The sequence below is a fragment of the Lolium rigidum genome, chromosome 6 (genome assembly GCF_022539505.1).
Source record: "Lolium rigidum isolate FL_2022 chromosome 6, APGP_CSIRO_Lrig_0.1, whole genome shotgun sequence".
NCBI lineage: Eukaryota > Viridiplantae > Streptophyta > Magnoliopsida > Poales > Poaceae > Lolium > Lolium rigidum.
In genome coordinates, this window is record NC_061513.1 from 176463645 (window position 1) to 176477244 (window position 13600).

Consider the following 13600-nt stretch of genomic DNA (forward strand, 5'->3'; position numbering starts at 1 on the left):
TTGGCTTTTATCTTTTATCATTTTTGTATCCCTTTATGGTGGATCCTAGACTTCGGAACGGCTGTGTGCATCCTGGTTATGCAGAGGCTGGGTGTAATACTTAAAACTTTTTGAGTAATAAAGCGCCCCTTATCGAAAAAATCTAAGATTCATAAGCTCTTAAGAACATATCACTCTGCGTTCAAAATGTCAGTTTTGAGCTGACACAGTACACAAGGAACGACTTCGGCGTAAGAGATTATATATGCTATGAAAGTACATGTACCAAGTGCCCATTTCATGTGCTAGCACGTGACGAATCCAGATACTGATGTATGGTCAGAACTAAATGTCTGACAACGCAGATCATTTCGAATCAGAGGGGTTGAATCTGAGTATGATATTCCCTTTATAAAAAGAACAAGAATTCAAACATAAAAAATCAAATTTCTCATCCAGCAAAGCACAAAATTAGTTCTTCTCATGCTAAAATGTAAACACCTTCTTTTATAGGAGAAAAGCAATTAACGTCGTTGGGCCCTTGTGGTAGTGATGGAAGTATACCGAGGTGAAGAGAATCACACGGTGAGACTAAAATTCAAGCATTCAATCGTACATGAATCCTTTCCATGCTACATGATAAAAAAAGAGAACTAGTTCTGATCCTTCATACTATTTCATTTCTATCACTAACCTCTTCTCAAGCTGAGACGATCTATTGAAATGGCTGTATCAAATTTCAATAAGGTTTTTTTTTTTGCAGGAGAAGCGTATTCACGATGGAACCGGTCTATACTTTGCCTACTTACAGTGGGTGCTCATCACAGGAGGAGACGGCAGGCGAAGCCGCTCCCGAGTGGCTAGCAACAACTTCGCTGCATCGGCTGATACCTTCGAACGCCTGCACGCAGACTCCCGAGAACCCCGTCAGAGCCTGGAACACCTTTGGGAGGCTCGTCTGAAGATTGTTCAGTGTCATGGCTCGACTGGTCCGCAAGGAGTTCAGGTACCTGGCCTTCTCCTCCTCCACCCGCTTTCTGAACGCGTCCAGCTTGGGTTCGTCCTTCGGTACTGAGTAGGTCCTGGCCTGTGAAGCCTGGCCCGAGGTTTGCATTGCGTTCTCACTGTGTTTCTCTAACTGGCTATGGAACTTGCTCTCGATGTTGTCTGATTTTTTCTTTAGCTGACGCTCCTCAGCCTGTTGTAGAACTATAGAGTGTATGACTGACAGAAAAGTCTTGATTGCTTCTGCGGCTGGCTGTTATACAAAGAAAGAGAACATTAAAAAATATGGGAAGAAAGGCCAAATGGTTATCTTTGACAAAATTCAGCTTATGAAAAATGGGGATAATGATTCTACAATCCATAAACTAATAATGGATGGTTCATTATTCAAAAGTATATGATTAATGTTGAACCAAAAGTACCTGCAAGCTTGGTTTCACACAGCAACAAACAAAACTCTGAAAGAACAGAAAGCGTTGGTTTTACTCTACCTTCTCACGTAACCTCTCGAGAGCGTGCTGAAGTTCCCCACAGAGGCTACGGATTCCAGACGAACTTCTCATGAAGCCATCATCATCAGGCAGGCAGTCAGTGAGACTAATCCACTGGTTAAGGATGGTTACATACTCACGCTGCAAGGTGATTAGATTGCAGAAGGAACTGTGCCATGCAGAGACTTCAACTTCCAACTGAGTTGCCGCGTAACAATGGGAGTCAGTTGTCGGCTCACTCCCAGGTCGGTTGCCAAGGAGACTGGCCTGCTGGGCAATATGGTTCTGAACCTGATGGCACTCGTACATGTTTCTCCACATATGCACCAGCCTAAGTCAACATAATCAAGGAAAAAAAGAGAGCGTCAGAAGATAAAACTGACAGCAGAAATAGCAGTACCAGAAGGGAGGAATGCAGAATTAACAGGACAGCATTGTAGCCATCACACTTCTTTTCCCGAAAAGGAGGCAAATTGTAGCCATAGCACTAAGTTGGAATAATAAATTGTGCAATGAAAATAGTGGGATAAACAGAACTTCCAGAAATGAATAAATTGTGCATTGAAAGCTATACTTGGGTACTCCACATGAAATTATTATCAGCTATATCTTTATATGAGTAACAAGGATGTGGTGTGGGATAAACAGAACTTCCAGAAATGAATTATCATATATCAGGAACTGAAAACAGAGATCATGTGACTAATTATGGCAGCTTTGAACTACTAGACTAGATATTCTATATCACAAAAGTTTGGAGCTCACCCTGCAGATAATTCAATAACCTGAGGGTATAACTCCTCATCTCTGAGCCTTGATATGGTCAAACATGCCAAACTTACAGCTTCCTCTAAAGACATAATCCGAGTTTGCAGCTCCTCGATATTATCCCGAACTTTCTCTGCATGCAATCTATCATGCTCCCCTGATTCAAGCCTCTGTAGCAATGAAGTGTACTTTCTGTATTGGAGCCTTGCAAATTCTTCATCCTGCAAGACAGGGTAATAATAATCAACAATGTGTTGAGTTTTTGTAAAGAGACATTTTTTTTTTCTCGAAAAGGACGCCCCTGGCCTTTGCATCAGGTGATGCACACGGACGTATTGATCATGCATCAGTGTCTCCTTTGATAGAACTATCAAACTTTTTTACTACTCAAAGAAACATCTTCCTAAATATTTTACGATTCCTCAAAATCTACCATACAAGATATAAGCTCTGATCTTACACCTTGAGTGCATTGTGTTATTTCAGTGAGACATAGAACAAATCAAAATGATCCTAAGACTCCCATAGTGCACCTTAACTAATTTGTAGAGTTTTTGCTCCTCGTCATAAAGCTTGTCTAGTGTTTTGCCATGATAACCGTATCCACCAGCATCACTTGAGGATTCTCTGTTAGCTTGCGCAGACTTGAATGACCAGCTCCAAGAAAGTGTGGAGAAAACCTTCGCAGACTTAGATTTTTTCCCTGCACCTAAAACAACAGTGTTATTCTTCAGGAAGTGCTTGTTTGTTGAGAAGTATATATTTCACTCATTTTCTTTTTAAACTTACTGTAATTCATAACTACTGGGATGTAGTTCATCTTAAAAGGTTTAATACTGCCAATACCTGTTGATTTCCATTGTGTTGGTGTATACTTGATACATAAAATTTTGGAAAACGAAACAATACATTGACGAGAAGGTTCATATAGTACATATATAAGATGCTAGAGTCTAAGTTCACAAATGTCATATAAACAAAAATAAAGGATTTCCCCAAAAAAATCAAGGATAATATATGGATGAGAAAAAACTTGATATATTACCTCTCTTTACCTCTAACTCTGAGGTATCTAGCCGTCCGCTAGCAGAGTCCAAAAGGATGACGACGTCGCTCCCACTTGCCGCTGCTTTCAAGAAGTACTCATCGATCTCCTTAGCAATTCCTACCAGTGACTTGTCACTCCTCAAGTCCACAACCGAAGAGTCCGAGTCCTTTGTCATCCAGCCCACCATTGATGAGTTCTCATCGCCCAGAACCCTACTCTTTGCTTGATGCAATTCCACACGCCTAACAACGCCATCATCATTGTCAGAGACGCTTTCATCATCGCCATCAAATTCTGTGCTTGATTCCACCCAATCGTCATCCATGGTAACTTGTGAGGCCACTTCTTTATCATTCCGATCAACCAACAAAGATGGGAAATTCAAGGGACGCATAGCGATTGGGTCTATGTGCTCCCACTCCATACCGGGTGGTGGGGGTGGGGGTAGAGGCGTCGAGCAGCTGTCACTGTCGTCATCCGTAGAATCATCCTCATCAAGCTCACCATCTCTCTTCTCCCTCTTTCTTATCCTAATTGGACTAAACGGTATAAGTGGTGGGTGGAGTGGTGAGGACGGCATTGAGGATGTTACCGAGTGTGGTGGCATTGAGGATGTCACCGAGTATGCTGGAGGTAGAGGTGGTGGTGGTGGTGGTGGTGGCGGTGGCGGCGAAGAAGCTGCAACCGGGATGCCTACCGAGGTCTGTTGTGATAATGCAGACTCCACCTCCACAAACTGGCGGAGGGTGGCTCCAGTGTTGCGGAGTGCCTGCAGGTAGGTAATGTGTGCAGCCGCAAGGTCGACACGGCGACAGCCAAGTTGCTTCATGAGCTTCTTCCTATCCCTACATCTCCTGACGGCCTCCTCATCCTCCACTTTGGAATACTTGCAACCCATCTGCCACCAGGACTGACGAACACGCCAATCAAAATTGCTGCCCCAGCTGAAAATCCCAGATTGGGTACCTTGTTGGCTCAATCAGAATAGCCTGAAACTCACCACAGTTGGCATCAATATTCCAGAGAGCAGACAGAATCCTGCTTCAGCCCCTAATCATCAAAGATGCACATGACAGATTCTCCAACAGTTTCTTTCTTGATACCTACCAAATCCGCAGGAACTGCTCGCAGGTTGCATACAAGAATAGGTATCAGCCCCCAGAAAAATTGCTCCTTCAATTCTCCTCCCCAACCAGCACTCTCATTCCATCACAAATATCAAAATCTGACAGACAAAAAGTTGACCCAAACATGAGGATTCAGTTAAAACTAGCTGGTGCAGAATAACGAAAATAACAAAAATATTTTTCAATATAAAGTCTAGCCTGGCGGACGAGCAAGTCCAACGGAAGTGGCAATTTGACTTTGTATAAGTTCATTTTGAGAGCTATCTACAAATTCTCTCAGCAAACTAGTCTCACACAAGAGCTCAACAGCAGCAGTACACAAATCCCACAATCTCTTCTCCAGCACCACATCGCCCCAACACACAAAGCAAGCAGCAGCAACATCAACTAGCAGTTGTTAAAAAAAAACCAGAGCAGCCAACAATCAGCAAGGCTGTAGCAACAGATAGCCATTGTTGTGTCGATCTGCATCAATTCTCTCTCACAGTAGCAAGCTAGCAATCCGCAGTAGCAGCAAGGCAAAACATCCCTGCCCCACCTCTCTCCCCGCGCCATCCCTGCACCCCACCATCACCAGTTCAGCACTGATCCTCTCCCATACCTCACCTCCCCTCCGTCCACCCCTCTCTCTCCCTGCCGCGGACGCGCATCTGCTCGATGCGGGCCGAATTGGGGAGGAACTGCAGCCTCTCCCCGGTGGCGGCGGCGGATGCATTTGGAGGAATTGCAAGCGGCAACGGGAGACAAAAAAGCGGCGGCGGAGCAAACCTCGTTCGGATGGCGCAGCGTCGAAGCCCGGCGCGGAGCTCTGCTGGGGCACGCGGCCGTTGCCGTTGCCGAGACAGAAGTGCCGAGCGAGACGGTGGGAGGAGGGAAGCAGGCGATGGTGGCCTGATGAGCGTCGTAACCCTGAATCTCACTCCCGAGAGCCCATCTCCCCTCCCTCCCTCCGGTCAAGCACGCAGGTTGCAATGGTGGTTAGCAGAGATGGGGAGAGAGGGGAAGAGGAACCAGGAAGAGACAATTGGGAGGGGGAAAGGGAAGAGAAAGGGGAAAGCGAAGGTATGGGATTTGGTTTTCTTTCCGAGCTGCTGCGGTAAAGTAGGTAGAAGTGCAGGGAGGAAAATGTTGCGCAGAGCAGGAATGGTGGTGGTCAGAGCTGAGCTGCCACTTCCCTCTGTCACTCACAGGTACTCGTCCTCCACTTGTCCTATCCTTTTCTTCTGCCTTCTCTTGCAGCTTCCGCTAGGTCCACACCGCCCATGGACGGACGTTGCGTAAACTCGTGTGAGCCGTAGAGGATTTACAGATTCCATCCACGCTTCTTTAGCCGACTGAATTGAAAGCTAGTCAAGAATTAATCAATCGACCGACCTAAAAAAATGGAATCAGTCGACCAGCCGATCCAAGTTATATGTGGATCGACCAAGTTGCACATCATCAAACCTAAAGTTGTAATTTGTAAACTTGTACAACTTTCTTTCGTGCAATATCTTACAGCTCACAACGTCACTTCTTCCCTCATGTTTTTTTTCCTCAAAATGACGTGGGGTTGTTGCTCATCAATTGTTTTTTGCTTCTACAATAAAATAAGAAGAAGGGAATATTCGTGGCCCTTCCATTGATTTTTTTCTTAGAAATTTAGTGTGCATTCGCCTACACAACTGTTTACTTGCTCGCTCCATACCGATTTATTAAGATATATTACACACTTTGAAAAAATAAGCATTAATTTAGTCAACAATATTTGAGATACATTATACTAAAAATAAACCGTTGGAAATTAATGATCAATTTTTTTCTAGAAGTGCGTAATACCCTAATAAACTGGTATGAAGGTAGTACAAAACATGCAGTCGTAAACCACGAGAAATATCAGGCCCGCACGCCACAAAAAATATACCGATTTTTTATCATTAGATGTATTTTATTTACCATGATGCATGTTAGATGTATTTGAATTTCTATAACATATTGTATTATTCTTTGTACAAAATGGGTTCATTCTTTTTATATCCAGTCATATTAATGAAAAGATAGCAATTTTTTTAAAAAAAAACTGCTGGTACGAGCTGTTAATATACACACACAGTGCGTCCTGGTAGCAGGTAGAGTTATCATTCCTCACGGGCAAAGCAACGTGTTTGTTATGACTCTAGAAGAAACGAAAACGTACTTCAAGAATTAACAATGACACAAGTTTGGTTTAGCTTTTGGGTGGCAAATTGCCAATGGCGCTAACAGTTTCCACGAGTGAAGAACAGAAAAGGATGAGTGGACTGGAGGGTGCCGCGTACTAGCACCGAAGACGGTACGGCGCCACTGCGCCCATTGCACGACTGTTGGGTGGCCCCCCTCTTGCCTGCCGATGAGAGTAGGAGGCCCGACCGTGCGCTCGCTCCGGAACGGGAGATGATGGCACGTTCGGCGGCCGGAAATGATGGCGGTGTATTCGGTGGATGAGTGCGCACGAGCCGTATACCTACACACACGGAGGCCGCGTGCGTGTCGGCTGAGACAACGAGCAGCTCATTGATGGCCAGCTCGGCGGTGTTTCCTTTTCGTCTTAAAAATAGAGGGGACCTAGATCTGGGAGCAAATTCTATCGATTGTTTCTTGCAATTTATAAAACTAGATGATACCCCGCGCGTTGCTGCGGGAGCTTGTAGTAAGAAAGTATGGATAAATTAGAAATAGAAAATAGAAATATGTTTAACATAGTTGCTAGCCTTGTATTGTCTATGCAAAGGCAAAATAATTTCTTCAAAATGGATGATGCATGACGGGGTGGACAATACAATAAGAATTACAGGTGTATATTGCAGAACAAATATATAGCCAAAATACAAAAAACCATATCCAAATGCGGTATAACAATTTTCAATGACTCACGAATAATACTATTGGAAACGACTAACCCATGTTTTTACAATCAGCACAAACATAGCCTGAGGAAATATAATGCTTGACATAATAAGGCAACACCAATAATCAAGAGAAAGCTCTGAATCTAAGCCCATTCATCAACAACGATTCAAGCATTGAACTTGGCATTCCTCCTTTCTTTTCCAATTAATGTTATAACCTGTTTCAGAGACAATGGCTAGTAAGTTACGTAGATAAGCTACAACAATTAAGGGAGAAGTAAAAATAATATTACCAATTCTGCATACATAAACATAAATAAAAAGGTGTAGTCTGAAGCAATTCTAGAACAATCAATGAAGAACATTTTGTAACAATAATTAAAAGAAGACATTTTGCTTACATCTATAGATTGGGATTGGAATCTGAGAGCACAACCACAGAAGTTTTGCACATAGCAAATTAAAAAAAAATCAAATGTATCTTACTACCATGATAGCCTGAAGACAAATGCCTGCAGAAGTGTTAGCTTTGCTTATTCCAAACCTGCACCTACTTAGCTCGTTAGGTAGTGCTTAGTTTTCTGTTCAGAATAACAATGGTGGTCAGGTGTACTTAGTCAATGCAATAACCAAGTAGTATCTTGAGCAGATTGGTAGCAGATCGAGCTACATGTGCGTGCGTGGGATGGCACGGCCACAGTGCAACGTGGTGAAAGACTCACTCAAGTTTGTTATATCAACGTTCTTTGCTGTAATCCTTCAGACTAAAAATAGAAAAGATAGAACGGAAAAGCTGCTACCTTTTACACAGGCAAAATCCCTCTCCCGTGTATTTTCGTATGTGAAAATCCCTGTGATTGCGCTGAGATAATTCAGGTATGGTACTGCAAAAAATAAGGAGTGATCAATCACCCTCATTAACATTCAGAATAAACAGTTTCATAATATAATATTACGAGGTCCATGCATGAATAATGCGAACGGAAGGAAATAATACACCTTCCTTCAGCTGTTCACAGTTTAATAAAGGTCTACACTACGGGGATGGCAGATTCAAGGCTAACCTGCAAACATCAAGATAATTCAATTGATATGAGAAATATTAAGTACACAACAATCCCGATAAATAACCCTAAAAAAACAATCCCGATAAATAACCCTAAAAAAAACAATCCCGATAAATAGAAGATGTATTCAATGATAAAGAAGATTGTGGAAGCATACATGAGAGGGAATTTGTGCAGTGTTGCAAGATAATTTCTCCAGATCTTTTGTAGGAAACCTATAGTGGATGATAGGGTCGCCTTCCTCAAGATGTTTCAGTGAAATAACTGATAAAATCCAGAATGAACACAAACGCAATCAGCTAAAGAAAACCAGATTAATCGATACCAATTATGCAATGGAACCTTGAACGAACTTCCAATCAAATTGGGGAAGGGAAAACCTCGAGCAGTTTTCGAGCGGGAGAGCAACCTAACAGATTGAGAGAAATATGTGAGGGGATAAAAAAAGAAACGGGGGAGAATCTGGAGTAGACATCAACCAAACTGGAGATCGCTGTCAGAGATGGACGCAAGCAGGCGGGCACTCGGCATGTCCATGGAACACCGGGAGCTTCTTATAGATGAATGCATGCCGGTTCAGTACCTAGTAGCAGTTTTTGTGTATTTAATGACGGATGATGAATGACATGCATCATGGGTCGGTTTCACGAGCAATTGTGGCGAGGAGGGCATAGGTCGCAGCAGGAGGATTCATGAATACGGCGGCGGTGGAGAACGCAGCAAGATGAACGACAACCAATATTTTTTTACCGGAGGAAGGGCGAGTGGTAGGTCTGTTTCTTCCGCGTCTCTAGCAGCCCATGCAGGGTTGCCCATCCAAGTACCAAGAAGCCCAAGAAGAGATACCCAGGCCACACACAACCACCACACACAACCATGGGTGACGCCCAGCCCATATCGAGAAACATCGGGAGAGGGAGAGAGCTACCAGCGTCGGACGATATTGCAAAGCGAATTAGCGATGACGTGGATGCACCAGAGAACTCGAAAATTAGGTAGTGGGGGACTCCTATTAAGAGATAAAAGATACGTACTCCAACTCCACCAATATGCTCCATGCATCGGTGGTCTCTAACTTTGTCACAAGTCAAACTTATGAAAATTTAATCAAAGCCGAAGAGAAAAGTAACCGCATTTGACACTAAACTAATATTTTTATCTCCCTCTTGAAATGTAGGTTTATAGTATACCAATTTAACGATAAATATGTTGCTACTACTTTTCATGAAATTAATCAAATTTGAAAAGGTTGATTTAGCACAAAGGCTAAGAGAACACTTATTCATGGATAGAGAAAGTATATATATGCGAAAATAATCAAGACAAAAAAATGTTAAGGCTAGGCATACACGTAAACAAACAATTTTAGGGCATTCCCAACAATATTCCGAATAGGGGTATTGAGGCACCGGCCAACTGCTCCCAGCAACGATCCTAAAACAAAATAAAAGTTGCTTGCGCTTCTAATAATTTGACCGAAACTCTCACGTTACCGCCGATGCATAGGGAGGCGATTGAAAGATTCAGCAACAAAGGGCGGGATCGGTAAGTCGCATCCCCTTCAAACAGGCTCTTGGGATGCAAAATCCGGCGTTTGGATTCCTAGGCGCGGCCTTCGTAGTGACCGGCACGCTGCTAAAAGCAGCTTTGGGCGAGGCCGCTGGTGTACGTCTGAATCGGCCGTTTCCGTGGATGCAGGCGCTAGCCGTGCGAAAAGTGGCAACGGCATGCGCACGGGTGAAAGATAACATAATTAACAAGCTCATCATGAGAATAACATCTAGCAAGATATGCAAAAATAACTGTGCCACAGTCTAAAAATGCTTCCATTTGCATCACATACACATAAAACTTTTTTCATGCTTCCAACGCCAACCAAATGAAATCAAACAACTCTCATATATGAAAAACAAGTAAATGTCCAGAGAGCTATTGATACACAAATAAATATAAAAGTGGAGTGTGTCTCTCTCCAACGCAAAATGCATAACAGTGGAGCGTCTCTTACTCCAAAATAAACATGCAAAACAGCGGAGCGTGTCTCACTCCAAAGTAAATATGCAAAGAGGTGGAGCGTGTCTCACTCCAAAATAAACATGAATGAAGGGATCCAACTTTATTGAAAGTAAACACACAGCAAAAAGTAAAGATGCTCCAAGGATAACACATATCATATGATGAAATAAAAATATAGCGTGTTGAAAAATGACCTGATGCTTTTTGTTGATGAAGAGGGGATGCCTTGGGCATCCCCAAGATTTGACGCGTGTACTTCTTGGATATTTCTTGGGGGTCTAGGGGACATCCCCAAGCTTGATCTCTTGTCCATGCTGTAATATCCCAGGTTTAGAGGCAATAAAATGAGAGAACACCAAAGTGTGCATTGCATTCATGCATAGAAAATCCGGGGAATTTTCGCGTTCAAATAAAACTTACCACAAGAATCGAAGTTTCACTTGACTTGCTCGGAATTGAAGTAGATCATCAAGTCAAGCGCTGTAAACTTCACTCGTGATCTTTGCTAAAACCTTATTTTGGGTAGAGATGATTTGATCTATGTATTAGATCAAATGGAATTAGATTTACAACAACACATTCTTTAATAATCAAAACCTAACTTATTAACACTTGAAAGTTAGCAACTACCTTTGTGTGTAAATTAATTCACTTATAAATAAGTTAAACCACAGTGGTCCAAAGTGCATAAAAGCCACACATTCTCATTTAAATCATAACTTATTAAGTATATGGAATATCATAAAACTAAATCCATTTACATTACGAATTATAGTTCAAACTATTTGAATAAAATTAACTATGAGTACTTTGAAACTCATATGATCATGCCTTGGTGCAATCAAACAAAAACTATCCAAATTTGAGGAATAACCTTCAACTTCCACCTTTTCACCAATATTATAATATAAATCCAATCAAATATAATATAGTGACTCATCAACAATAATAAAACTATCCACAAGATATTTAGTAGCAAATGCCACTTGGCTATCCAAAAATAAATCATATGAGAGGATAATGATCTTGCCACATGGGATGAAAATATCTACATGACTTGCTTTCCAAGCTTTGCCACCTCATGCTCAAAGGATTGCTATGGATGAGGGCATGACAACTAAGCACCTTACTCATCAAACCAAAACAAGAGTCACCACCTATGTGTCATGATACTAGAGCTTACCCAAGCCTATAAATAGAGCCACACCCTTCATCCATTTGATCCTCAAGTACCATCATACATGGGAACAAACACATAGAGCCACTCCATGTGAATTAGCTAGAATCAAGATGAAGAAGCTAGGAGGTGGAGGCATACCACAAGATGCAGGTTTATCAGATTTCCTGAAGAACAAGCTACATAAGATTGCAAGGTAGAATTCCTAGGCAAACCATATATTTAGAGGATCATATCATCATCTCTTGAGTAGGATCTTAGGATATTCCAAGACATTGAGAAGTGAGAGAAGTTATAATACTAATCATAGCCATGTTCATACAAGAATACTAGAGTAGTACTAATCTTAGTTGTTCAAGTCAATATTTAATCTTGGAGGTGAGAACCCTATTCCAATAACAATACCTTAGAAAACCAATTCCATAATCATCACAACTTAGTATTAATTATAAACCCTAAGGATCTAGGATGAGTGTGATGAGAGGAATAATAAGGAGGGATTAGTGAGGAATGAGTGGATCTTGTCTAATGCATGATCATAACTTGTAGATATAGATGATAAGTTAAATCCATATGATTGATAGATATCATCTACCACATAAAATAATAAGTATATCACTAGTAGTTAACCCCGCACCAAACCTCATGCCTTGTATGGAGGAGTAACCCTAGCCAATTTAGCATAACCTAGCTTATGCTTATATTCTAATCCTAGTTGTGTATCACCTTGGTAATCACTACTAAAATCCTAGACCACATTTAAATACCAATCCAAGTATCCCTTTGGATTATAAGTAGAACCCCGCCATGCCTCATGCCTATTTATACTTAAATTAGTGAAGCATTATCAAAACCCTAAACCTCTTCACATAGGATCCAATCCACCTAAAATATTGTTCCCTAACTTATGTATCATAGATCACAAGTACACATCCAAGCTAGAAGTGCTAAGCAAGAATTATAATCATAAAGTTATCCAACCATTTTCTTAAACCCTAGAAATAATCACTCACATAAAATCATGAACCAATCCCATTTCCTTTACCATTTGTTAAACCCTAGCCTTAACTAAATTATATGTGAGTAATCATTATGGTTAAGCAATATAAAAATATAACATATTCACCATGCACATGTTCTAAATTTTTCAAATCATTTAAACAGAAATGGTTCCTAAATTATAAAAGAATGGAGATCAATATCTTAACCATTTCCATTTTAATTAAACCTCACAAAGTGTCACTCTAATCAAAATACAATATGTGTTTAAACAACAAAACCATGCAAGTAAGCATGATTATCAAGTTATCTTGATACTCAAATAATTTAGGACCTGCAAAAACAAACATAAATCAATTTGAATTCAAATATTAAATACAAACCAGAATATAAAAACAGAAAATAGAAAAGAAAACAGAAAAATAGAGAGAGAGAGAGGAGCTTACCCGGCAGTGCCATCGCAGCCCAAGCAGCAGCCCACGTCGAAGCCCACAAGCAGTCCAGCCCAAGGCCAGATACCGTTTCGGTTGCGTCAAAAATCGTGCGAAGCAAGACGTTCCTTTCTTCTTCTTCCCCGGCGTCGACAGCGCGGCATCGCCAGTAGACGTCGAGCTCGTCGTCGATAAGCTTGCCCGGACGCGGCGAAGGTTCCGTAACTTCGCCCTAATCATTTCGCGTCCGAGCCTATCCAGGGGCAAAAAGATCTTCGCCAGAAAACCCTTCTAGAGACCGCCACCTCCCGACCATTGCCGTCGTCGTGTCGAGGCCTCGGAGCTCCTCTTGGCCTATAAATAGGGGGGAGGGCACCGCCTTGCACTCCTTGATCTCATCCAACCCTCCGCATCTTCTCTATCCCTCTCAATCTTCCACAATCATCCGCAAGCACCTCGTCGGAGTTCATGATGTTGCCATCGATTGAGGTCATCCCGGAGGCCATGGCGCAGCTCATTCAACGCGCTTGATCTCGTAGAGCATCTGGGAGCAAGCACGCATCAAGAGGAGCTCGGAGCCAGAAGAATTTCACCGTTCCCTTTCCCTCGGGTTTGCCGGGAAATC

General features: G+C 42.0%; 1 protein-coding gene across 2 annotated transcripts; it reads right to left on the bottom strand.

The window, feature by feature from the left end:
- Window positions 1-548: 548 nt before the first annotated feature.
- On the bottom strand, window positions 549-5499 carry LOC124660308 (protein ALTERED PHOSPHATE STARVATION RESPONSE 1-like). 2 transcript variants are annotated; one of them, XM_047198118.1, is made up of 8 exons: window positions 5187-5499; window positions 4399-4516; window positions 3289-4280; window positions 3033-3089; window positions 2777-2952; window positions 2241-2464; window positions 1476-1806; window positions 549-1237 (listed from the first exon to the last, which is right to left on the bottom strand). In XM_047198118.1, the coding sequence occupies exons 3-8, from the start codon at window positions 4187-4189 to the stop codon at window positions 785-787; spliced, it is 2142 nt and encodes a 713-aa protein (XP_047054074.1). In that variant the 5' UTR covers window positions 4190-4280; window positions 4399-4516; window positions 5187-5499; the 3' UTR covers window positions 549-784. The 2 variants fall into 2 exon arrangements, with proteins under 2 accessions (XP_047054074.1, XP_047054075.1); XM_047198119.1 differs by lacking the exon at window positions 3033-3089 and having other exon boundaries at window positions 3289-4516; window positions 5187-5497.
- Between the last annotated feature and the right edge of the window lie 8101 nt (window positions 5500-13600).